This window comes from Ovis aries, chromosome 8 (assembly GCF_016772045.2).
Source record: "Ovis aries strain OAR_USU_Benz2616 breed Rambouillet chromosome 8, ARS-UI_Ramb_v3.0, whole genome shotgun sequence".
Taxonomy (NCBI): domain Eukaryota; kingdom Metazoa; phylum Chordata; class Mammalia; order Artiodactyla; family Bovidae; genus Ovis; species Ovis aries.
In genome coordinates this window covers 73,776,635-73,800,269 of record NC_056061.1, presented here as the reverse complement: position 1 = coordinate 73,800,269, position 23,635 = coordinate 73,776,635, and the positions used below count along the sequence as shown (strand labels likewise).

General features: G+C 51.0%; 1 protein-coding gene across 2 annotated transcripts in view; it reads left to right on the top strand.

Annotated features, from left to right (window-relative positions):
• ZC3H12D (zinc finger CCCH-type containing 12D) overlaps positions 1-17,140 on the top strand; it is a 34,444-nt gene extending 17,304 nt beyond the window's left edge. For both annotated transcript variants that reach the window (XM_027972541.3, XM_042253588.1), the window contains exons 3-6: positions 5,551-5,690; positions 9,614-9,848; positions 12,841-12,947; positions 14,415-17,140. In XM_027972541.3, coding sequence (XP_027828342.1) covers positions 5,551-5,690; positions 9,614-9,848; positions 12,841-12,947; positions 14,415-15,205 — 1,273 coding nt within the window. In that variant the 3' untranslated portion in view covers positions 15,206-17,140. The remainder of the gene's footprint in view (positions 1-5,550; positions 5,691-9,613; positions 9,849-12,840; positions 12,948-14,414) is intronic.
• Positions 17,141-23,635: the final 6,495 nt, after the last annotated feature.

Genomic DNA, 23,635 nt, shown 5'->3' with positions numbered 1-23,635 from the left:
AGGCCCAGGAATAAAGAGGGAAAAAACAGAGATGGGGTAGGGGGAAGAGTTTGCAGCCCAACAGATCAGGCTGTGAGCTCAACTGCAAGATCTGTGAGCCGGGCACACGGCTTTGCTTTAGTTTCCTCAAGGGTCCTCAAGAGCTCCTTGCAGTGGTTCAATCAGGCGCATGTGCAAAGTAGCCAGGTACGCAGACTCTGTTAGAAATGAGCTCTGAGAAGCTGGGGGCAGGTTTGTTCGTTCGCTGCTCCCCAGGCCCCCAAGCACAGCGCCCCATTGATGGAGAGGCTTGCTCACACCTGGATGCTGAGCGAGTGGAGGAGACGCACAGGGGAGGGTGCCTCTGGCTTACGTCCCTCCCTCTGAATGCGGGGCCTGGGCTCCCAGGGTGACCGCTGAGCTTTATGACCAGAGCTCTGCCCGCTCCCACGTGGCGGGCAGGTCTCCCCTGCTTGTGGCATCAATCCTGCCATTGCCCAGGGTGTTCTGTGACCAGAACTAGGGCAGCCATGGTGGGGTTTTGAGGTTGGTTTAGGGGAAAAAAAAAGAAACATGGTAAGGACGGAACAATAGATAATCTTCACATTTCGAGAGACCAGAAGGCTCTTAAAGCGGGGGTAGGGTCCATGCAAGAACGGGAATGAATGAGTGAATGAGTGAATCCTGAATGAAAATCCTCCATTCCAGAGAGGGCCAGTCCCTGAACTCCCTGAGCCTGGAATTCCAACTGGAAGAGAGGGCACTTCTTAGGGAGACAGGGAAGGTCCTGGCTGAACTGGTGGACAGACATGCACCTCCTCCATTCTTGCCTTGGCCTAGCTGGCCTAGGTGGTACTTAACCTGTTCTTTGGAGATTCTTGGTTGGAGTCTTGTGTCCGAGAAGCTGGGGGGCCAGTTTTTGCTGCATGAAGCTGTTGTAGCACCATTCCTTAGCTCTTCTCTTCCTGAATTCCTGAACCCCTGAACCTCCAACCCCCCCCACCCCACCTCCACCTGCCTCCAGCCAGGGCCACTGCATGCTGAGGCCCTTCCAGAATCACTGGAACTGGTCACACCTCTCATCTTTGTCCCCTCACAGGCACTGGGTTCTGTTTACCCCCATCCCTGCCCCAAATCACACATCCATCAAAGGTGTCAGGGATGGAAAGCTGGTGTTTGAACAGTCGAACAGATATATAGACGTAGTCACAGAAAAGAGAGCAACCAAGGGAAGAACTGTAGGGACCTCTCTGGCGGTTGGGTGGTTAAGGCTCCACGCTCCCAAATGCACAGGTTCTATCCTTGATTGGGGAACTAAGATCCCGCATCCCACACAGCATGCCATAGAAACAAATTTTAAAGAATTGTGGCAATGATTTGTTTTTCGGAGAACTGTTTGAGGGTAGACATTGCTGCAGGGCTTCCCAGTGGCTCAGCAGTAAAGTACCTGCCTGCAGTGAAGATGTAAGAGACGTGGGTTCGATCCCTGGGTGGGGAAGATCCGCTGGAGGAGGGCATGGCAACTCACTCCAGTATTCTTGCCTGGAGAATCCCATAGACAGAGGAACCTGACGGGCTACAGTCCGTGGGGTTGCAAAGAGTCAGACATGACTGAAGTCACCGAGCATGCATGCACATACTTTGCTGTAGCCAAGAGATACCTGTGCTGCGGGGCAAGGCAGGAGTGTGGGTGTCAGAAAATGTTCACATCACTGCTGCAACTGCATAGAACATAGACTTTATTTTCTGTGACACATGAAATCTCTTCACTACCTTCTACGAACCAGGAAGGAGCAAGCGTCACACTTGCTCATGCGTGGTAGCTCAGCCTCTTCTGTCTTCTGGACGACTCCAGCTCCATGTTTCCTCTCCCTTCTCCCGCTCCTCTCTCAAATGGCATCTGGAAGCTTCTGAGACCTGGTGTTGGCTGGGAGAGGGGTCTGGGACCCTCACTGGACTCTGCTGCAGAGCAATGGGGCTGGCCTTGCTTCCGGAATGGTCAGCAGAGGGACATTGGTCCTGTTTGGCCTTTGGGGGACCCACACTGGCTTTAGTGCTATCCCCTTGTGTATGTGCTGCGCTAATTCACTTTAGTCCTGTCCGACTCTTTGCGACTCCACGGACTGTAGCCCGCCAGGTTCTTCTGTCCATGGGAATCTCCAGGCAAGAATATTGGAGTGGGTTGCCATGCCCTCCTCCCGGGGATCCTCCCACCCTGGGGATCAAACCAGTGACCTTTATGTCTTCTGCATTGGCAGGTGGGTTCTTTACTGCTAGCACCACTTGGGACACCCCCGTTCGTCCACTCCCAGGCCACACACAATCCTCCAGGGGAAGCAGGGAATCCAGGGGTGTTGCCTCGGGCTCACCTAGACGCCACTTTTGTTCACGACGGCCCTGCAGTCCTGGGGGATGCTGTATCCGCTGAAACCTGGATTTCTCTGGGAGGCTTGTGACTCGCCCAGGCTGTGCTGAGAGACAAGCTTTCGGTCTCTTGTTCACACCCATCCCGGTGTTTCCAGCCTCTTCAGCCCCTCATGGCTCAGCGGGTGGGGCATGCCTGGAGGGTGCAGGGTAAGGACCCTGTGAATGGCCTCCACATTCTTCCTCCATCTCCTTTCTTTTTTCAATTTCTGCTGCGGTGGAAGGGACTAGCTTTCCACTTCCTCTTCCTTTTTTCCACGGATGGCCCCATTGATATTTTTCTGCTTACTGTTTGCAGAAGCCTCACAGTCTAGCCTCAGCGGCCAAAGGGCTATTACCCTAAGCTGGAAGACCCTGTGGACCTAGGCGTCGAGGCCTGGTTTCTGATACGTCTCTGGGGTGTAGAGTCCTCTTGGCTCTCCCAAAAGCCCGGCTTCCAACACTACTGATGAGTGTTTCCAGACTCCCTTTTTCTCTTGACAAACCTGGGCCCCTCCTAACCCTCTCTGAGAAAACAGCAGAAGGAGCCACGCACCAGAGAAAGCACAGATGGGATTTGATATGTTGGCGTTGCTTGGATGTGGAGAGGGTGCAAGAGTCGTGGGGACCTTGGCTCTCTGAGCACCCAGCTGCGCCCCCTCCCGCCTCCCCACCTCCCCTTCACTCACTCCACACGTTCCAGCCACACTGTCCTCTTTGTGGTCCCTGGACACGCAAACCTACATCAGGGTCCTTCCAGCCAACCCTTCCCTGCACCTGGACTGCTTCTCCTCCAGCTGCTCACAAGGCCTGCTTCTCAGTCATTCATTCCTTCGACATGTTCTTACTGAACCCTTATCAATGATCAGACACCACTGTGCTAGGTGCTGGGATTTTGACGGGCAGCAACAGGAACCTATGATTTAGAAATGAATGCATGCTAAATTGTTTCAGTTGTGTCCGACTCTGCAACCCTATTGGACTGTAGGGTTCCATAAAATTCCTCTGTCCATGGGATTCTCCAGGCAAAGATACTGGAGTGGGTTACCATGCCCTCCTCCAGGGGACCTTCCCGACCCAGGGATGAAACCAGAGTCTCTTCTGTCTCTTGCCTTGGCAAGTGGGTTCTTTACCACTAGTACCACCTGGGAAGCCCATGATCTAGCAAGCGGGGGCGGGGGTGATTCATCCCGTGGGTGGATGTGCACGTCCAGCTGTGGTAAGTGCAGAAAGGACGAGGACGTGTCCTTGCTGTGAGGCTTGTAACAGGGGAATCTGATGGAGCTGCTTTTCCTAAGGAAGTGGTGATGCAGCTGAGATCTCAAGGAGAGGGAGGAATGGACTGGGTGAAGAGGGGAGGAAATAGCTGGTACAAAGGTCTTGCAGTGGGAGTGGAGGGAGGTGCATGGCCAGGACGAAGGGCTGAGGGATTGCGATGGGGCGGAAGTCGTGAGCAGAGGGTGGCGAATCTGGCCTTCGCTGGTCTGTGGCCCATCCACAGCTGCGTCCATTGAGTGTGCATTCTCAGTATCTCAAATCCATGCCCTTGTCTCCCTCTGCAGCAAAACACTGCTGACCTCTACTTACTGAGTCTGAGGGATGTTTTAAGGGATCCTCTGGCTTCTCAGAGCAGCATTTGACCGCTTCTTTCTCAAGGCTCCCACAGTGCAGTCTCTTTTGTTTTACCCCTTCCTTTCTTTTCTTTACTTTTAATTTTTAATATATCCTTTGGTCTTAGTTCTGGACCAGGGACTGAACTTGGGTCCCCTGCATTGGAAGCGTGGAGCCTTAACCACTGAACGCCAGGGAAGTCCCCTACCCACTTCTTTTCTGATAGACGCCTTTTGTCTTTTGTGTGATTGTCCTCCTCTACCCGCGACCAGCTGCTGAGCTCCAGAGCTCCTCCACGCCCAGTTCCCTGGCCACTCACTCCCTGTCTGGGCGATCGGGCAATTCTCTCCACGTGGTGGCTCCAACCGGTACTTGAACAGATGAGTCATGCGTTTTATCACCCAGACCTGTCTTCTGAACCCTGGCTGTTTATTTAATATTTCCATTTAGAGGTCACCAAGGCTCTTCCCATCTCAACATGTGTTCAAAACCAAATTCAGGATCTTTTTCTCTAAATCCTGTCTTCCTCCAGACCAGGGTCTGTCTCAGGGCCCTGCATTCCTCTTATACAAGCTGGAGATCTAGAAGCTCCTCACTGTCTTTTTCGCTAGCATCCCTGTATCCAGCTGTCACTGCATCTGGAGATAGTACCTCCTGAGTATCTATCTCTCAAGTTCACTCCTCTTCATCACCACCAGCTGGGGCCAGATCACCATCAGATTCTGCTCTGACAGTCACCCCGGCTGCTTCTTAACTGCTGTCCACCCTCCATTCTTGCTCCTTCCAACGTACTGTCTTCTGTGCTGCCAGGTGGAGCTCTGAAACATACATCAGATCAGCTCAGATCACATAAGCATGCCTGCTCAGTTGCTCAGTCACTAAATCATGTCCAACTCTTTGTGACCCCATAAACTATAGCCCACCAGGCTCTGTCCATGGGATTCTCCAGGCTAGAAGACTGGAGCGGGTTGCCATTTTCTTCTCCCAGTGATCTTCCCAACCCAGGGATCGAATCCTTGTCTCCTGCATTGGCAGGCAGCATCTTTACCTCTAAGCCACCACACACCACATGTACCCCCGCTCTTATCCTCCTACGGCTTCTTATTCCTCTTAGGAGCAAGACAAACCTTCAGTAACAAGTCCCTGCCTGGTTTTGAGCAACCTCTCACACCACTCTCTCCTTCCTGCCTGCATGGATGATTTCAGTGGAATTTGTGGGGCATGTTGACCTTGTTACTTGGACTTGGGAAGCCCACCTTCACATTGACAACCCTCTCTTGAATCTTATAAGCTTCAGTTAGTAAGAGGAGCTTGTCTTTTCATCCTTGGAATGAATGTACTCCCCAAGGAGCCTGAGACCCCCTGCATGTTATCACAAGCTAATTGGTTCCGATTAAGGGATATATTTTGTGTAAAGAATGACCTATTTTCAAAATGCAGATTTGCCTGATTCCCTTTGATAATGAGACTAGGATCCAGGCTATTCCCAGGAAAAACCACTCTTGAGAAACCCCGCCTGTTTCTCTACAGATCCCCGCCTTTGTTTTCTCATTGTAGCCATGGGAATAAAGAAATCTTCTCTTGCCGGGGAATCCAGCTGGCCGTGGACTGGTTCAGGGACAGAGGACACACCTACATCAAAGTTTTTGTCCCCTCCTGGAGGAAAGAGCCACCGAGGTCTGACGCCCCAATTAGAGGTATGCTCGAGCGGCTGCACTCTCAAGACGCACTGCACACTTTCCTCCGCAGCACTCCCCACAGTTGCAATCAGCTCTCTGCTTACCGTGTGTTTGATGGTGTCTGTCTTCCTCGCTGAACTCTGCTGCTGCTGCTGCTGCTAAGTCGCTTCAGTCGTGTCCGACTCTGTGCGACCCCACAGACGACAGCCCACCAGGTTCCCCCATCCCTGGGACTCTCTAGGCAAGAATACTGGAGCGGGTTGCCATTTCCTTCTCCAATGCATGAAAGTGAAAATTGAAAGTGAGGTCGCTCAGTCATGTCCGACTCTTCGAGACCCCATGGACTGCAGCCTACCAGGCTCCTCCATCCATGGGATTTTCCAGGCAAGAGTACTGGAGTGGGGTGCCATTGCCTTCTGCATGCTGAATTCTAAGCTCCATGAAAGCACGGCCAGAGCCCTAGCACCTAGTGTAATATCTAGTGTCATAGGTGCCTAATAGTTGTTGAACAGGTGATTGGGCGTATTTACTCTTTTAGTGTGAAAGATTAAGTTTTGAAAATAACTATTTTATAACTTTTAACACTCTACAGAAAAACTTGGTCTGCTTCCCGCCCCAATAGAGTATAGGAAATGAATGAGACATCCATTTGGTCCACTGAATATCTAGTCCAATCTCTTCATTTAAAAAAAAAAAGGAAATCGGCATCCACGGAATTCTTTATTTTTAATTCTTACATCAGCTAGGAATATTTTAAGTTACGAAGAACAGAATAGGTCATTTAAATAAACAGGTTTTTTTGTTGTTTGTTTGTTTGTCTGGCTTTCTTATAAGAAGAGATCCCATCCCGAGATATTACTGGTGTTGTGTCAGCCATGTTAGCGATGGTATGACTGACCTCTAGTGATCCTGGGAGGTTTCATTGAGTTTTTCTTCCAGTCTTTTAACTGAAAGATTTTTGTTTTGTTTTCAGTTCTATCAGTGTTAACCAATTGCTTCTTCTTCTCTTTCTGATTCTATTTTAAATGAAATGCTATTCTTGTTTTATAGTATCTTCTTGAATATTCCTATACTAATACAGACTTTGAAAAAGTTCTCTGAAGGTCCATGAATCATATTTCTTTTCTTTGATTCTCTTTGTTCCCTTCTCTTTTTCTCTCTTTGCTGTTAAATCTTCTTCCCAAAAGTCTGGTGATCCTCTGCTTGTTAGTGTTTACTTGTGAATAAAGAACCAGACTGGTTAAATATACACCTGTGCAATTTCCATAGACTTTCTCTCCTGGTATTTGGATCTTTTCCTCAAAGTCAAGGCTGATCTTTGACTATGTTGACCAGCAGAGTTTGCTTCATTGCACCCTGCATGCAACAGGCAAGAGGCAGCTGTTGGAACTGGAAGTGGCATTGCCACAAGCGTGATGTTTTACTGTAAGAGGTCAAAGGCCTCCTCCTTTGTAGTTACATCTTCACTTCCCTTATAGAGTCGGGGACAGGAAAGGGTGGATGGGGCTGCCCCATAGTAACCCTTCAGTGAATCATCTGACTTCTCCCCACTCTCCACTCCTGCTGGAAAGCGGGGCTTTGCAGAGAATAGGCTCCACCTCTGCTTCAGCCTCTGTACACATTTGGAGGTTATGGCTCTCTCTATAATGTAGGGATCAGTATAGCCCTACCTGCTTTCTGTCTTCCTAAAATTTATCAAAATTTGATTTTGCTGGTGTTTTTTTTATGTGATTTTTGATGTGATTATGGATCTTTTCCCCTTCTGTACTTTTTCACTGCTTTTTCAATGAGATTATGAGAAGCCGGGGAATGAACATTTGTGTTCATCATGGACCTCTCATCCCAGATTACTCTTTATGGTCTGAATGCGGAGGATAGTGGCTTTCAACAGTTATGCAATATTGTGCAATATATATTATGCAACACAGAATGGGTAAAGTGTAGGGAATTCACTTTGGGGTAGGAAAGAATTTTTAAACAAGCCACAAGAAGTGTCAGGAGATGGGAAAGAGTCATAAATTTGCCTACACTAAAATAAAAACTTCTGTTCATTAGTAGATACCGCAAAAACAAGAGAATGAAAAGACAAGCCTCAGACTGGGAAAGGCCACACATCACATATTCCTGATGAAGGATCACAGTCCAGAATCTACAGGGAACTTCTCCAAGCTAGTAAGACCGAAAGGACAGATAGAAATATGTGCTGAGGCATGAATAAGCCTTTGATGGAAAACACAAATGGCCAATAAACATATGAAGAGATGTTCAGTTGTATTAGTAACCAGAGAAATGCAACATAAAACCACAAGAGGCTACTTTATACCCTATCTATCTATCCCCAATCTATATATAGATCGAGAAAAATTTAAAATCCTGCAAATGTCAAGTGCCAGCAAGTTCGTCTTAGATGTTGTGTTGAGTAGTAACTTGATATAACTACTTTGGAAAATGATTTGGCATTGTCTCGTAAGGCAGCTTTCCCTACAACTCAGCAATATCACTTCTTAAGACAGACCCTGGAGAAATCCTTGTCTCCTGTACAGGGAGACTTCTGTGCAAAACTGACAACCTTGACATGGCCAGACCTCCCCCACACCATGTTCAATGAAGAAACAAATTGCATAGGATATACGCATGAGGACTCCATTCGTGTAAAGTCTGGAGATTCATAATCACATTAGAAATAATCCTTTTGAAGGGTACATATATATGCATCCTAAAAAGTAAAACCAAGGGAGTTATAAATACAAAGTTCTAAAAACTGGGTTATCTTAAAGGGAGTGGAGGGAGCTGCAATGGGGACTTTAAAGCACGAACTGTGCTCTGTTCTCAAAGGGAGTGCTGCACACATGGCATTTAACAAATTAATTATAAATTTAAATTGAAGTATAACTGACTTACAGTATTATATTAGTGGGCTTCCTAGGTGGTGCTAATGGTAAAGAATCCACCCACACTGCAGAAGACATGGGTTCAGTCCCGGAGTCAGGAAGACCACCTGGAGGAGGGCATGGCAACCCACTCCAGTATTTTTGCCTAGAGAATCCCATGGACAGAGGAGCCTGGCGGGCTACGGTCCACAGGGCCGCAGAGTCAGACGTGACTGAGCACAATTATGTTAGTTTCAGGTATACAGCACAGTGATTTGATGTTTTTATACATCACAAATGATCATCAGGTACACAAGTAATTTTTTTAAGTGACTTTTGTGCCATTATATGCATTATGCACTTTTAAAAAGTCTGGGAACCATGTCACATAGCAAAGGACTTAGATTTGAGGGGAGAAACAATTTGTGAAGAACATGCTCATATTTTTCCACACTGGGGGTAACTGTTTCATGTGGAAGGAATTTCTTTTGTCTCCAAATTCACAGCTAAGATCACAGAGTAGAACTTCCAGGTATGCAGATTTTAGCTCCTGTTAAGAGACCTTGTAACGCCTGCACCACCTGAGACATACTCCGTCCTCCCAGGTTTCGTGGGGGCTCGCCAGCCCCACATGGACTGGTTCAGTCTCCCCACAGGTGCTGTGAGACAGGTGCAGGAGTCATTTTCCTTATTTTATAAATGAAAAACTGGATGTTCAGAGAGGGGCAAAGCACCCCAGTGTCCGGGGTTAGTCACTCAGTCGTGTCTGACTCTTTGCAATCATGGACTGTAGCCCGCCAGGCTCCTCTGTCCCTGGGATTTCCCAGGCAAGAATACTGAAGTGGGTTGCCACTTTCTTCTCCAGGGCATCTTCCCGCTCCAGGGACCAAACTTGAGTCTCCTCCTTGACGTAGATGGAGGTGGGGGGAGGGGGAAGAAGCGGGGAGGAGGGGGCCATCAGAGAGGAGCCTGGAGTTGCTGGACCTGCCCTGGGTCTGAGGCTGGTTCTGGGGGTGGGGAGTCCGGCTACCCGGAGAAGATGCTCCATGCGGTCCCCCCTGCGGTCTGCAGAGCAGCATGTGCTGGAGGAGCTGGAGAGGCAGGCAGTGCTGGTGTACACGCCGTCCCGCAAGGTGAGCGGCAAGCGCGTGGTGTGCTATGACGACCGCTACATTGTGAAGGTGGCCTACGAGCTGGACGGCGTCATCGTCTCCAACGACAACTACCGTGACCTGCAGAGTGAGAACCCCGAGTGGAAGTGGTTCATTGAGCAGAGGCTGCTCATGTTCTCCTTCGTCAATGATCGGTAAGCGGTGCCCACGGGGTCCCAGGGTGCGTGGGACGGGGGTGGTGACCGGCAGAAACCGCTCCAACTAGCTCGGGCCCGGGGGCTCAGTCACGGGCTCTAAGACACCCCCTCTCCACCATCTCTGTCGCCCTCTCGGTTCTCCGCTCTTGCGCGACCAGCTTTCTCCTTGGGGCTGTTTTGTCCCCACTGCCTGTGACTTTTCTGTTCCCATGCCCACATCCGGCTGACCCAGCACCCAGTTGCCTGACAGGTGTCCAGGCACGGGCAACATCCTCTTTTCTTTGGAGCTGTTTAAGATCTTGGAACTGACTCTGTCTTAATAGGGCTTGGTGGACATTTTCCAGAGAATCTGATTGATTTCATCTGCCCGCCCTGGGCCAGGTCCACCCTGGACCAACCAGCGACAGGGCAGTGGGTGGGACGGGGAGGGTGTGGTCAGGGTCACAAGGTACAGACCAGATAGCAGGTGCAGGACAAGGGCCTCCTGGCAGAGCTAAGGTGGGAGGAGTGATGGCTGGTCTGCGGCGGCCTGTTGAGGGGCAAGGGGAGGAGCCTGGCCGGGTGGGCGTGGTCACAGGGTGGGACAAGGTGGGGGAGGGCACGGCTGCTGAGACCTGGCTCCCGTCTCAATTTCTGTTCCAGGGATGACAGCTCGGTCCTCATTCCTGGCTCTCTCCTTAGCTGTTAAGAATGTGGTTGAGGACAAGCTAGCTGCTCAGCTCTGTGAGGGCAGGGCATGTATGTGTTTTATCTGCCACGGCCCCCAGCCAGCCTGGCATACATGGGCACCCAATGGCTAGGAATAAGTTGTAGATAGTGCATGACTGTCACTGGCTGCAGCCCTAAGGAAGGGAAGATGGGGACAGAGAGGCCACACGGCTGCTGCACGTGGCCCTGGGGCCTGGGGGGCTGCGTGTGTGGTAGAGCTGGAAGCAGCAGATGAGGTTTCAAGCTGAGGCTCTGCCATTTACCACCGCTGCGTGCGGTGGGCGAACTCTCAACCTCACTGGGCTGAGCGTTCTTCACCTTGAACTTACCACACTTTGGTTTAGTCAAAGGGCTTCCCAGGTGGTGCTAGTGGTAAATAACCCACCTGCCAATGCAGGAAGCATAAGAGACGCAGGTTCTATCCCTGGGTCAGTAAGATCCCCTGGAGGTGGAAGTGGCTACCCACTCCAGTATTCTTGCCCAGAGAACCCCATGGACAGAGGAGCCTGGCGGGCTGCAGTCCATGTGGTCGCAAAGAGCCAGACATGACTGAAGCGACTCAGCATGCACGCACAGATTAGTCACTCTTACCCCTTAGGTGATCTGGAGGATCAGAGAGGACTGTACCCTGTAGAGGCTGTGGTTACTCTTAGGTCAGGCTGGGACATGTGCCTCCAGGAGGGCGCTGGTGCCCCCACTACCCCCAGGCTCACAGTCAAGGAGGCAGAGGCTAGCTGCTAAGCCCCAGGGCAGATGGTCACAGCAGCTACCCTGCAGTAACCCCCTCGGTCATGTCCACATTCTCAAGGCTGGCAGCTCATTCTCTCTGGCTCCGCCCTGGAGGAAATCTGGCATGGCTGGTCATCATGGGATCCAGAAAATCCTCACTGAGGTCTGATGGATCATGGCTGCCTCTGGCCTGGCGACAGCTCGGGGTCCACGCCAAGTCTTCTTGACGCACTGGCCTCCGCTCAGGGCCTACCCGGAGGTCCCCAGCTGCCAGAGTGCAGAGCCTGCCGCCTGCCTGAGGGCAAGGACGCCCTCCCCGCGCCCAGGGCATGTCCACAGGGCTATCTTGGCCCAGCTCCCGGCTGTGAGGCCCAGGAAAGAGCAGGAGGTGAAGCCTCAGGGAACTTTTAATAACTGCACTGGGTGGCTCCCCAGATTCTTGGTCAGGGCCCAACTCTGAGAAGCCAGCTGTGTAGCTGGGATCTCAGCCACAGAGGCTGTCCTCGCCCGGGGATCGCCCAGCTCAGGGCTGGCCCGGTGGACGTGGTCTGCAGGGTGGGACCCCAGCATGACCCTCCACTCTTAGGGGGAAGCCAGTCTTTAAAAACAGGCCCCCGATGAGAATCCATACCCTCTCTTGTGGAACCTTTGTATGACCTTCGAGTGTCTCCTGGGAATGAAAGTATTCACATAGGAAAAAAAAATGGATTGTGCTAAATGAGGGAGTTTTCCTTCTGAGAAATGTTTTCCTCCTCGAGCTCTGGGCTCTGTGGCTGTGTTCCCTTCTTCCTTAATGCTGGGGAAGAGAAGGGGCTGGCAGGGGGCAGGGTGGTGTCAGAGAGTGACATAGTAACATTCCCCCCGCAGACCCCAGGTTTTCGGGGAGGTGGGGTGGAGCCCAGGCCACACCTGTGTGCAGGCCACACCTGTATCCTCTGCCTTTCTGACCTGCTGACTGGCCTTTCAGACTCTATAAAATTTTTGTCCTGCACCTGAGAGGCCCAGAGCTGCGGGGTGACCCAGGAGAAATGGAGTTCACAGGACAAGAGGCCATTTGTGGCCCCACGGAGGTCTCTAGCCACCTGTCGAGGACACTAGACAACAACATGGAACCGCTTTCAGGCTAAGTCCCGGGGAAGCCTGGTGCACTTCTGCTTCATCGTTAGTGGCTAAAATCCACCTGGGAAACTGTTACAATGCAGATTCCTGAATAGCCCGAGGTTCTGTTTAAGCAGTTCTCTTGTGAGGCCCGGAGCCTGCCTTTTTCAAGGAGCTGCTGAGTGAGTCTGACGCTGCTGACTCAGCAGGAGAAACACCTGGATGAGGCCCGGGGTCGCTGTCCTGGGAGCTGTCCATGCTGAGCTCTGTGCCGGTCAGTGTGGACAAAGGCTGGGCGTCTCTAACACGCTGCAATTCCTGGGTGGGAGAAGAGCCCTGAACCGAGAGGCCAGGCCAAAGCCAGGCCTGGTGCTGCCCTCCTCCCCCTCCACCAGGTGCCAGCGGTGAGTTTCTGTGTGGCTTGCAGTCACCCACCCCCATGCTTGTCTTCTAGGTTCATGCCTCCTGATGACCCGCTGGGCCGTCGGGGACCCACCTTGAGCAACTTCCTGAGCAGAAAGCCAAAGCCCCCAGAGCCGTCCTGGCAGCACTGCCCCTACGGTGGGTAGCGCCCCACATCTGTGGGCCCTGTTCAGGTCAGAAGTGCTGGCTGGCTGGTCAACAGCATGGGTTCTAGCCTGGGTTCCGATATTTCAAGTTTCTAGAAAGGTGTAAGGTAATATAGGCCACGTCTTATGTGTATTAATAAGCAGATGAAGAATAGAGAGGCTCTGTTTGCATGTATACATCGCATGATTCATCCGTAATTCATGTCTTGGCAAATGCGTCTAACAGATGAGAAGGTTGTTATTGTATCTGATGTGTAGTGTTGCTAAAAATAAGTCTGTTAAGATTTGTAAAATTAAGCAAATACCTAATAGAGAACCAGAGTTTCATCCTGATGAGATGTTTGATGGTCAGCGGCGTGGGCTGTTAGCCTGGGGTCTGCCCTTAGTCAGCTGTGTGACCCTGGGGAGGTAACTGAGCCTCTCCGGGTGGCAGTCAGAAAGCTGTAATTATTATTGTAACGATGAACTGCCATCCCAGACGCCTGTTGCATAAGGCTTGTGAGGGCTAGATGCAGGGGTCACCCACAGAGCAAAGCCACGTCCAGGAACCAGGATTGCTGTCTGTGTGCATCCCCAAGCTCTCCTTTCTCAGTCCCTTCCTCTGGCACCTTGTGCCCACATCCTGCCCCACAGTCTCCCCTACCCTCCTACTTTGGTTGGTAGGAGACTTTGGTTGGTGTTATCCACTAAGAATCGAGGATTCTATCCCAGAGCCCTCCAGGGACACCAGCCTTCTAGCCAGCTCTTTCACTAGCTTGCTTTAGCAAGTTATTTAATATGCCCAGGTCTGGTTTCTTTGTGCCTATAAAAGTTTAGGACGTCTTAAGTGACACTGAAAATCATTTCTTGTTAGAATTAAGGTGCTCACACACACATTCTGGCGGCCTATCCTTCTCCCTTCCACTCTCAGAAGGGCCCTGGTTTGGATGATAAATTATTCGATCACCTCTGTTAAAACAGTCTATAAGGAATAGGGCAAGGGATGTGGACTGCGGAGGCAGGGGGGAATACGGAGGGTGGGGGAGGGAGGAAACCGAGTCAGCAGTGGAGGCTCATCCATATATACCTACTCTTCACCTCCGAGGTTGGCAGGATCCACAGGATCCCTGGAAGTAGAGGCTGAAGGGCACTGGACCCAGAGTTCTGGTCTCAGTCCCTGGTTATGGCGCCTGCAGACATAACCTTGCCTTAGCTGGTGACCCTGGGGTACCGTGTGCAGCGCCCAATACCACGAGGAGCAGGGTGCTGCGCCCGCATCCGTCCTGTCGGCGCCCCAGGGCACTTCTCGCCAGCCACCTCCTCTCACCCCAAACCTTGTAAGGCTGCAGCAGGCCTGGGGGCCTTCCCCCCAGGAATCGCCAACAAGAAAGGCTGCGCGGGGCTGCCGGGACCCCACGGGCATCCTCACCGGAGGTCTTACCAGGCGCCCCCCACTCCACCCCCACTCTATCCCTTCCAGGCAAGAAATGCACCTACGGCATCAAGTGCAAGTTCTACCACCCGGAGAGGCCGCACCAGGCACAGCTGGCGGTGGCCGACGAGCTCCGCGCCCAGACGCGGGCCTGGCGGGGCGCGGGCGGTGAGGAGGAGCGGCGGGGGAGCGCGCGCGCGGCCAGCCTGGCGGAGCAGGGCGGCTCCCGGGACGCCCCCGCCGCCCGGCCCGGCCCCCGGGAGCCCGGCACGCGCAGCCTGCCCACCGCGCAGCGGTCGGCGGGCGTGGCGACTCTCGAAAGCAGCTTCTCGCGGCTCTTCCTGAGCGACGACCCGGGGCTTCTTCGGGGGCCCCCTCGGGGCCCTGGCTGCGGCCTCGCGCCCGCGCCGCCCGGTCCCGATTGGGTGGCGCCCGGGTCCTTGTCGTCCCTGCCAGCCCCACCCGGCCTCCTGAGCCCGCCCGGCCTGCGGGGTGGGTATGGCGCCCGCGCCCCGCAGAGCGACCAGCCTTCCCCGCGCCAGCAGCCCGGGGACCCGTGGGTCCTTCCTCCAGGCGCTGGCCAGCTCCCGGGCCGCTCGGCCTGGGCCGAGTCGGACTGGGACGACGGTGCCTTCGGGGGGCCCTTGAGACCCGCGCCCCAGGCTGTAGCTGGCGAGGTGGACGCGCGCGCCAGGGCGCGCACCTCGCTCTATAGTATCTTCCCGCCCCGCGAGGTGGACAGCATCATGGCCCTGTTCCCCGAGCTCTCCGACGTGGCCAGGCTCATGCTCCTCATCCAGAGATTCCAAAGGTCCAGTGGGCCCGTGGGGAAGCGCTGAGGAGCTAGTGGAAGCCACCGCGTGTAATGACCCAGTCTTGACTTATACCCTAACTGGGCTGGTAGTGGAGATCAGCCTGCACCCGGGCCTGCCCACCCTGTGGAGCCAGCCCCTTTTGCTTTAAAGATAGTTCCCTGGAGGAAGCCAGCTTCATCACCTTTTGTGGTGCCCATGGTGGGCACTTGATGACACAGGGCCTGCTGCTGAAAGTCCATGTCCTGCAGAATAAGGTTGACCTTAAGTGGCAGGAGTTATTTCTCCTGCCTGAAGGCTAGGAGGCCCACTGCAGCCCCAAGGTTTTGTCCAGAGCACTCCATGGCTGTTTCTATCTAGCTACACCTGGGAGCCCTAGGTTGGTCACAGGATCAGTTTAGTGAGTGATACCTGAAATAGAGTGAAATAGGAAATTGCAGAGCATACCCCACATAAACAGGCTAAGTAGGAAATTCTTCTGTTAGCTACCAGTGTGCTTGGTAGCCATATATATTTTTGGCTTCCATGGACAGAGGAGTCTGGCTGGCCCATAGGGTCACATAGAGTGGGACATGACTGAAGCAACTTAGCATGCACGCACACACACACACACAGCCATGTGAACTTAATGTGGGTCATGGGCAAAAGGGGGGAAAATGGTAAAAGGCCTTGGATTTCATTGCAGCACATAAAATTTGAAATCTGTTGTCAATTGGCCAGTGGAGATGTTGGCCATATGAGCTGTTTTTAACCTCTGAGGGGAACCCCGAGTTCTAGCTTCCATGTATGGGCCCTGCTTGTCACTCTGAGATTGTGTGGCTGTGCTGGTTTGTGGAGGTGTGGCGGGTCACTTGGTACCCGGCCCTTACACCCAAACACCCCCCACTTGACTCAGGGCTAAGTGTCCTCGTTTTTCAGCCAGCCGTCCATCATGGTAGTTTCCAGCCCAGGCCCTCTACTGGCCAAGCCTTCTGAGCCACACCTCACAGCTGAGCCCAATCCCTGTGAGTTAGGACTTTTGCTCAGAAACCTCCAGGGGGATCCGAGGAGCGCTCGGACGAGCCTCTCCGTCTGTGAGGTTTCTCACCACCTCAGTCATTGCTGTTTCTCCTAGCTAACTACTGCTTTTAGTTTGGGGAGGGGAGATGAGGCAGTGCTGCCAGGACACAGGCCCTGTGTCCTCTGGGGCCCTGGCAGCTCCAGGTGACATCCACCCATTCACTCTGAGGTACCAGTCCGACTCACAGATCTTGGCTGCTTTGTTCCTGAGAAGACTGTGAGGCACCTCCCAGTGGAAATCCACCTCCCAGACCCCGGCAAGACTGCAGACTGGCAAGCACTCCCAGGGTGTCCCTGGAGAATCTGCTTCTGCGCCCTTCAGTGTGGTCAATGCTGCCTTTAGAGATACAGAGATGATGTATTTCCTGCAAACCCTTTCATCTTTTTAAACCAGATTCTTAGTGGGGTTTCAGTCAGATCTCTTCCTCGTCTCTTTTTTTTTCCAAAGAGGAAACACACAAAATTGTACCTTAGTATTTTGAGACCACGGTCCTGAAGAAGACCCAGTCTTTCTAGACAAATTGGATTTCCCTCACGGTGGTTTTTGTTTTCTTTTTGACAAGACAAGCTTTCTGGTAGAGCTGCTTTTGTCTCTTGGGTCTATGTCCTGACTTGGAATTGTTGTGTTGCTGATATACAGTTAGGACTGTTTAAACTGCTTCCTTTGAGGACAGGTTTGAGTTTTAGTAAGCTGTAAAGCTATTTTATTTGGTTCACTGTGATTAAGACAAGCACAAAAATACGTGAAGAAACAGCGCATTTCAATGTAATCCCCTTTGGAATTTTTTCCAAAGTCTTGGTATGTCTTTGTGACACAAAACATGAATGGGATGGGAGGGAATAAAATGTTCCTAGTTGCATAGCTATTATTGTGTTCCAAGAATAAATCATTTTTTTCCAGCACCTGGACTCTCCATTGTCAAACTGAGTATCCGTTTCTCTTGTGGCAGCTTCCCACCTCCCCCATGCCCAGGGCTGGTTCCCCACATTAGATACTTTGTGTGTGAAGGCTGGGGCTATGGCTGCTTTATTCAGTGTCATTTATCCCTTGCAGGAGGTGGGAGAGGGCTGGAATTAATCTTTTCAAGGAGACGCAGCATGGCCCAAGGTGAGACAGGCCTTTGCTGGATGCTCAGCAGGCTGTTGCCAAGGGCACCTGCAGAGTTCTCCATCGCTTGAATCTGAGGCTCCCAGGGCTGGGCCGTATTTAACCACATGGTGTAGCTTTCCCAGAAGCCTCTAGGAGGTGATTTGAGACACAACTGCAGAATTCTGGAGGTTGAGGGGTAGAAGCAAGAGAAGCCACTCATGTCAGCATTGTTCTAGATCAAGTGAATCCCTGCTCTCAGGATTTTACACAGAACTTGGACGGGGAGCAAGGAGCCAACTGCCAGCGGGCACGGGTATGACTCCCTGTCTCTGGGAAAAAAAGTCTCCTGTGGGGGAGAGCAGGATAGGAGAGGGTGTGAATGGAAGGGTCATTAAGGAGTGGGTGATGGAAGAATGAGCTGTGGGAACTGGAGCAATGAAGGGGAATCACAAATCCCACCAGGAGGGAATGTGTGACCCTGTGCAAAATTAACCTGTGAGGCATACACGAAATCAAAAAGCAGAGCTCCGTGTTTAAAAGTGACCAATAATTTCAAGACATTGGGACTTCCCTGGTGGTCCGCCTGCCAATGTAGGGGACACAGTTTCGATCCCTGGTCCGGGAACTGAGGTCCCACGTGCTGCAGCGTAACTAAGTCTGTGTGCCACAACTACTGAAGCCAGCATGCTCTAGAACTTGTGCTCTGCAACAAAAGCCACCGCAATGAGAAGCTTGCACACTGCAACTAGAGAGTAGTCCCCAGTTGCTGCAACTAGAGAAAGCCGATGAGCAGCAACGAGGACCTGGAACAGCTATAAATAAATAAGTAAATAAATACTATATACATAGGAATTTCAAGATAGTGCCAACTAAGCATTGAAACAAGCCCTTCTAAGTGCCCACCTCTGATGCAAGGGGCTGAAGAAGAGAAGTCAGGAGGCTTAGGCAAACCACACACTGGATTGGCCACTTGCAAGTACGTAGAAGATGTAGGTAGGGGTGACTCTAACAGGGCTGCGAGCATGCTCATTGGTATCAGGTGAGGTGGTTTTTCATAAGCACTGCTCACAAACCTGATAATGGTGGGAGCTAGGATGGGGGCAGCTATGGGGCTGACTGAAATTAGGGGCTTGAACCCTGTCAGGACTCTCTCATCTGTTTTCTTCCATATGTGGGATTATTCTGTTCCATTTAAGGACTTCCCTACACAATGAAGGAGAAGGAAATGGCAACCCACTCCAGTGTTCTTGCCTGGAGAATCCCATGGACAGAGAAGCCTGGTGGGCTACAGTCCATAGCGTCAGAAAGAATCAGACACGACTGAAGGGACTTAGCACGTAGCATACAACGAAATCCATTCTGTTGGCTGCTGCTGCTGCTAAGTCGCTTCAGTCATGTCCGACTCTGTGCGACCCCATAGACGGCAGCCCACCAGGCTCCCCCATCCCTGGGATTCTCCAGGCAAGAACACTGGAGTGGGTTGCCATTTCTTTCTCCAATGCATGAAAGCGAAAAGTGAAAGTGAAGTCGCTCAATCGTGTCCGACTCTTAGCTACCTCATAGACTGCAGCCTACCAGGCTCCTCCATCCATGGGATTTTCCAGGCAAGAGTACTGGAGTGGGGTGCCATTGCCTTCTCCGATTCTGTTGCCAGGCAGGCACATATCCTTCTGGCTAAAGGACTCAAGAGGCAGCCTAAGAAAACTTTTGGGAAAAATTCTGATTGGTCAGGCTTGGATCACGTGTCCACCCCAACTGGTTGCCTAGAAGTTCTGCCACTGGTCCAGTTGGGCCTCAGGTCCACCTGTGGGCAGAGTGAGGGGGCACACTGATTGTCAGTTCATACCTGAATCTATATGGTTTGTGGGGAGTTGATGGAGCTGGTGAGAGCCGCCATCAATGAAGTAGGGACAGTGTCCAGGCAGACAAAACAAATACCCGATGCACAGCAAAGCCAATCTACTGAAACTGTGCGTGCTAAGTCGCTTCAGTCGTGTCCGGCTCTTTGTGACCCTATGGACTGGAACCCAGGCTCCTCTGTCCATGGGATTCTCCAGGCAAGAATACTTGAGTGGGTTGCCATTCCTTTCTCCAGGGGATCTTCCCAACCTAGGGATCGAACCCGAGTGTCCTGTAGCTCCTATATTACAGGCAGATTCTTTACCACTGAGCCTCTGGGGAAGCCCATACTGAAACTGGGTCGTGGGGAAAGAAAGTAGTTTTATTGGATGGTGTCAGCAAGGAGAATGGGCAGCTGATGCTCAAAACACCCAAACTCCCCAATGGGTTTTCAGGCAAGGGTTTTAAAAGGCAACATTAGACAAATGTTTGATTGCTTGGTGATGAGGTAACAGTGTGGTGTTCTAAAAATCTCAGTTGTCAGACTACCAGTTCAGCTTGTCTAGGATCCACCTGTTTGTGGTCAGCAGTTTTCACCTGGTGGGATCCTGGTTTCTGTAAAAACAACTTAAAAATGAGATCTGAAGGTTGTCTGTATCCCACAAGGAAAACTAGAAGTCTTGTGAGTCTTTTACAGCTGATCTATTATTTAGGTTAGCGTTACTTTTTTTTGAGTTGACTGCTTTTCCAGTGACTCAGTGGTAAAGAAGGAGCCTGCGGTGCAGAAGGTGTGGATTCAACTCTTGGGCTGGGAAGATCCCCTGGAGAAGGAAATGGCAACCCACTCCACTATTCTTGCCTGGCGAATCCCATGAACAGAGGAGCCTGGGGAACTACAGTCCATGGGGTCACAAAAGAGAGTCAGACACAACAGAGCGACAAAAGAACAACAATCATTAACTACTTTGAGTCTGTTCTTTGGGACTCAGGGAAGCCTCGGAGATGAGGGATTTTTCTACAAGCAAGAGATGGCGAACACCCCGGGTCTGCACTGAGGAAGGTCCCTGTGCCTCAGGGCTCAGAACGGCCTCACCCTCTAGTACCCTCAACGATGGCCCTACCTGAGAAGGAAGCTGCTATTTATTCTCTGTCCCCATTAGTCACATCCACAGACAGCACAGAGCAGAGCTTTCTGTGGGAGAAGTCGGGAGGGCCTGCCACCACAGCGCCTGAGGTATCATTGTGTTTGTCTTGCCAGTCCTGGGACTGCGGCCAGGTGAGTAGTTAGTTGAGAGACTGCCAGAACCCCTGCGGGGGAGGAAGCGGCTCCTCAGAGTCAAAGGTGACCTGGTTCCCTCTCAGTCACTTCTTAGCTGATGCCCTCAGGAAGCTCTCAGGATCACGGCAGCTCAGCCCAGCAGCTTATGGCTGGGCGGGCTGAGGGCCTGACCCAGCTTGGCAATTGTTTTGTTCTGGGTTCCTGGGGAAACAGGTCCCCTAAGTGTCCTCATGGAGGCAGGACACACCTGTCCTCATAATCAGAAACAGGAAGGGTGCTGGGTAAATAGAGACAGACAGGTGCAGTGCTCAGACGCCAGCTGGGCGCTGTTCTTATTGACTGGCTGACTGACAGACACTCATTGGTTGACTGACTGACACTGATTGTTCTTTTAAGTTTTTTGTTTTTGGATGTGGACCATTTTTTAAAGTTTTTATTGAATTTGTTACAATATTGCCTCTTTTTTTTTATGTTTTGGCTTTTTGGCCACGAGACATATGGAATTTTAGCTCCCTGACTGGGGATCGAACCTGTACTCTCTGCATTGGAAGGTGAAGTCTTAACGACTGGACTGCCAGGGAAGTCCCTGAGTGACAATGATTGACTGACACTAATGGACAGACACTGATTAAGAAGGTGACTGACTGACTGACAGATACTGACTGGCTGACTGACAACGATTGACACTGACTGTCAGACACTAATTAAGAGACGGACTGACTGACCGTCACTGGCTGGCAGACAGTGACTGGCAGTGATCGGCGGATTGATTGATGTTGAGACACTCACAGGCTGACTGACTTTGACTGACTGGATGAATGAGAAGTGGAAAGTGTGGTCAGCGCCTGTAGCTGTGGGGAGAGATTACTCAAATAGGATTTGAAAAACCACAATAGTTTTGACTTTATCTGCAGTCACCTTCCTCTTGCTTTCAAGTCAAGTTGGATGCTTGACTAAAACAAGCCGTATTAGACCTCCAAAGGTCAGTTTGACCAATGTCGTTCCTGATGACGCCGCTTATGGAGGCAGTTTTTTCTTCAAAGGAAGAATAGGAAGCGCAGGAAGGAGATGTGATGTCTCTTCCAGATGGCCTATTTCTCTCTCTCTCAGGCTGTTTTTATCTCGCATTTTCTCAAAACACCCGTTTCACATGAAATCACCGGCTAGGCAGCCCTCTGGGCTCCGTGTTTTGCTCAGTCCTGGCTCCTTAGCTCTCACCTCCTTGATCTCTTGCCCCCACCCCTGTCCCCAAACCTCCCGAACCTTCAAAGCCCCTTCCTCACGCTTCCTCCATGAAGCCTCCTCAGGCTGTCCCAGCACTGGTGAGCTGGCTTTCTGCTCAGATCACGTCGTGTTGTCCTTCCAGGGGCTGAACGTTTTCAGTCTGCTCCATGGCACCATGCCTCTGAATGGTGACTGGTGGCTCATCGTTTAACTCTTCCCTGGTATTTAGGTTGGACGTCCCCAACACGACTGTGCACACTTGGAGGGCTGGGACTCTGCCTTTAACCTTGTCTCTCCATCAGCTCTGAGTCCAGGCAGTCAGGGTCAGCAAGGTTATGTTACAGAAACAAAATGGTCCCTAATCCCCGCATCCTGAGAAATCTATATGCAGGTCAAGAAGGAACAGTTAGAACCAGACATGGAACAAAAAATTGGGAAAGGAATACATCCAGGCTGTATATTGTCACTCTGCTTATTTAACTTATATGCAGAGTACATCATGCGAAATGCTGGTCTGAATGAAGCACAAGCTGGAATCAAGATTGCTGGGAAAAATATCAATATTTCTCAACCTCAGATATGCAGATGACATCACGCTTATGACAGAAAGTGAAAAAGAACTAAAGAGCCTCTTGATGAAAGTGAAAGAGGAGAGTGAAAAAGGGCTTAAAGCTCAACATTCAAAAAACGAAGAGCATGGCATCTGGTCCCATCACTTCATGGCAAATAGATGGGGAAACAATGGAAACAGTGACAGACTTTATTTTTAGGGGGCTCCAATATCACTGCAGATGGTGATTGCAGCCATGAAATTCAAAGACGCTAGCTCCTTGGAAGAAAAACTATGACCAACCTAGACAATATATTAAAAAACAGAGATATTACTTTGCCAGCAAAAGTCCGTCTAGTCAAAGCTATGGTTTTTCCAGTAGTCATGTATGGATGTGAGAATTGGACTACAAAGAAAGCAGAGCACCGAAGAATTGATGCTTTTGAACTGTGGTGTTTGAGAAGACTCTTGAGAGTCCCTTGGACTGCAAGGAGATCCAACCAGTCCATCCTAAAGGAAATCAGTCCTGAATATTCATTGGAAGGGCTGATGCTGAAGCTGAAATTCCAATACTTTGGCCACCTGATATGTAGAACTGACTTCTTGGAAAAGACCCTGATGCTGGGAAAGATTGAAGGCAGGAGGAGAAGGGGACAGCAGAGGAAAAAGATGACTGGATGGCATCACCGACTTGAGGACCATGAGTTTGAGCAAGCTCTGGGAGTTGGCAATGGGCAGAAAAACCTGGCGTGCTGTAGTCTGTGGGGTTGCAAAGAGTCAGACATGACTGAGCGACTGAACTGAACTGAACTGAACTGAATCCCAACAGAGTTCATTTCCCTACTGTGCTCCTTGTCTGTTGTAGGCTGGCTGGGGCTGTGTGTGCAGAGACTGCTCTCAGATGGGTACAGACCCTTAAGGCTCCTGCCCAGGTTTATGGCTGCTCATGTTTCATTGGCCAAAACAAGTGACGTGACAACACCTAACTCCCTGGGGGAAGGAAAATGCAATTCTTCTGTATGTCTGTATATGAGAGGTATATTTGGAGAACAACACTACAAGCATTTGCCTGTGGTGGCTTAGAGAAAAATGTTTGGTGATTGAAAACCTCAACAGAAGGAATGAATTAAATGAATCACGGTGCGTCCATTGAATAGAATACTATAAGCTACTGAAATGGTATCAAAGGGGGATGTTGATGACACAGAAAATGTTGAGCCTATATTATGAAGTAGAAAAGTAAATTATAAAAACAACAACAACAAAAGAAAGCACATGGTCTCTCTTTTTTTTTTAAATGCATACTATACTTATAGAAAAGAACCAAGGGAAGTTTAGTAGACGGTCAAGAGAATATATCTGGGTGGGGTGATTATGATTACAAGTGACTCTTTTTCCCCTTTGGTCAGTATAGTC